Source organism: Apaloderma vittatum, unplaced genomic scaffold (assembly GCF_000703405.1).
Source record: "Apaloderma vittatum isolate BGI_N311 unplaced genomic scaffold, ASM70340v1 scaffold29848, whole genome shotgun sequence".
Classification (NCBI taxonomy): Eukaryota; Metazoa; Chordata; class Aves; order Trogoniformes; family Trogonidae; genus Apaloderma; species Apaloderma vittatum.
The window spans coordinates 616-2,116 of record NW_009732878.1 but is presented as its reverse complement, the minus strand read 5'-3'; the positions used below and the strand labels follow the sequence as shown (position 1 = coordinate 2,116).

Genomic DNA, 1,501 nt, shown 5'->3' with positions numbered 1-1,501 from the left:
TTTTTTTGTTGTGTCTCATGATATTTTTTGGAGGGGGGGATGTAGAGTTTTCTGTGGGTTTTTTTAGTGTTCCCTGCGGTTTTTTTGGCGTTTCCAACTTTCTTTTGCCGTTTCCAGCACTTTTTTTTTTGTGTTTGTAGAGAATTTTTTTGTGCCTTCTGGGTTTTTTTTGGCGTTTCCAGGGTTGCTTTTTTTGTTTGGAGTTTGTTCATTTGGGGTTTTTTTTGCTGTTTGTCGAGTTCTTTTGCTGTTTCCGGAGTCGTTTTGATGATTCCAGGGCGCTCTTTGGCATTTCCAGGGTGGGTTTTGTGCATTTCCTGGGACTTTTTTTTGCCATTTCCAGTTGGTTTTTTATTTCCGATGGAGCCATCGAGGTGATCCAGGAGGAACCAAAGAGGGATTTACGGCCTCGAACTCCTGGAGCCTGGGCTTTGGGCTCCCTCTGCAGTCAGTGGGGAGGAAAAAGGCAATTTGGGGATTTTTCTCCTCTTTTTTAATATCTGGTGGGACTCTGCGCCCCCCACTTCTCCGTCGCTGACCAGGAAATGACCTGTTTGCCTTTAATATTTGCCTCTTAAATTTAATATTTACCAGCATCTCCTTCTTTTCAGTGATTCCCTCTGGTTTTCTTCCTATTACAAGTATAAATAATTAAAAAGAAACCCGTAGCGAAGCTCTTTGTGTCCCGACTCCTTTTCCTCCCAGATATTTCGCCTCCCTCCTGGGCTTCCTTATGCCTTTTGGCTTGTTATTCTCTCGTCTGAACGGACAGTCTTGGGCACTCGAGCGATTTTGGGGCTCTCTGGGTGTGAGAAATGGGGCCGAGGGGAATTCTTTGCGTTCCGGATGAGCTCGAAAACCCCTTTTTTTGGGTTTTTTTCCCCCAAAGGCTCGGCGAGCAGTACTACCGGGACGCCATGGAGCAGTGCCACAACTACAACGCCCGGCTCTGCGCCGAGAGGAGCGTCCGCCTGCCCTTCCTGGACTCGCAGACCGGCGTGGCCCAGAGCAACTGCTACATCTGGATGGAGAAACGGCACCGAGGGCCAGGTCGGCGGCGAGAAACGCCGCGACGGGAGCGTTTCGGTCGTTTCGGGTGGGTTTTGCCGCAGTTTGGATAATCTCGCGTGGTTTTTTGTGTGTTTCTGGTTGAAGGTTTAGCCGCAGGGCAGCTCTACTCGTACCCCGCGCGCCGCTGGCGGAAGAAACGGCGCGCTCATCCTCCGGAGGACCCGAGGCTTTCCTTCCCCTCCATCAAACCGGGTAAAACCCTGCCCCGGGCGGACTTCTGGGCGTCGGGATCTTGGCGTCCTGCCCCGACTTCATCTTTTTTTTGGTGTGTTTTTTCTTTTTCAGACGCAGAGCAGAGCCTGAAGAAGGAAGGGCTCATCTCGCAGGACGGCAGCAGCCTCGAAGCCCTCTTGAGGACCGACCCCCTGGAGAAACGGGCCCTCCCGGACCCCCGCATCGACGACGACAGCCTGGGGGAGTTCCCCGTCAC

The 1,501-nt window shown here is 52.0% G+C and overlaps 1 protein-coding gene across 1 annotated transcript in view; it reads left to right on the top strand.

Annotated features, from left to right (window-relative positions):
* Positions 1-889: 889 nt before the first annotated feature.
* DPF2 (D4, zinc and double PHD fingers family 2) overlaps positions 890-1,501 on the top strand; it is a gene marked incomplete at both ends in the record, with an annotated part of 1,224 nt that continues 612 nt past the window's right edge. Inside the window, 3 exons of the mRNA XM_009875684.1 lie at positions 890-1,050; positions 1,156-1,263; positions 1,357-1,501. Coding sequence (XP_009873986.1) covers positions 890-1,050; positions 1,156-1,263; positions 1,357-1,501 — 414 coding nt within the window. The remainder of the gene's footprint in view (positions 1,051-1,155; positions 1,264-1,356) is intronic.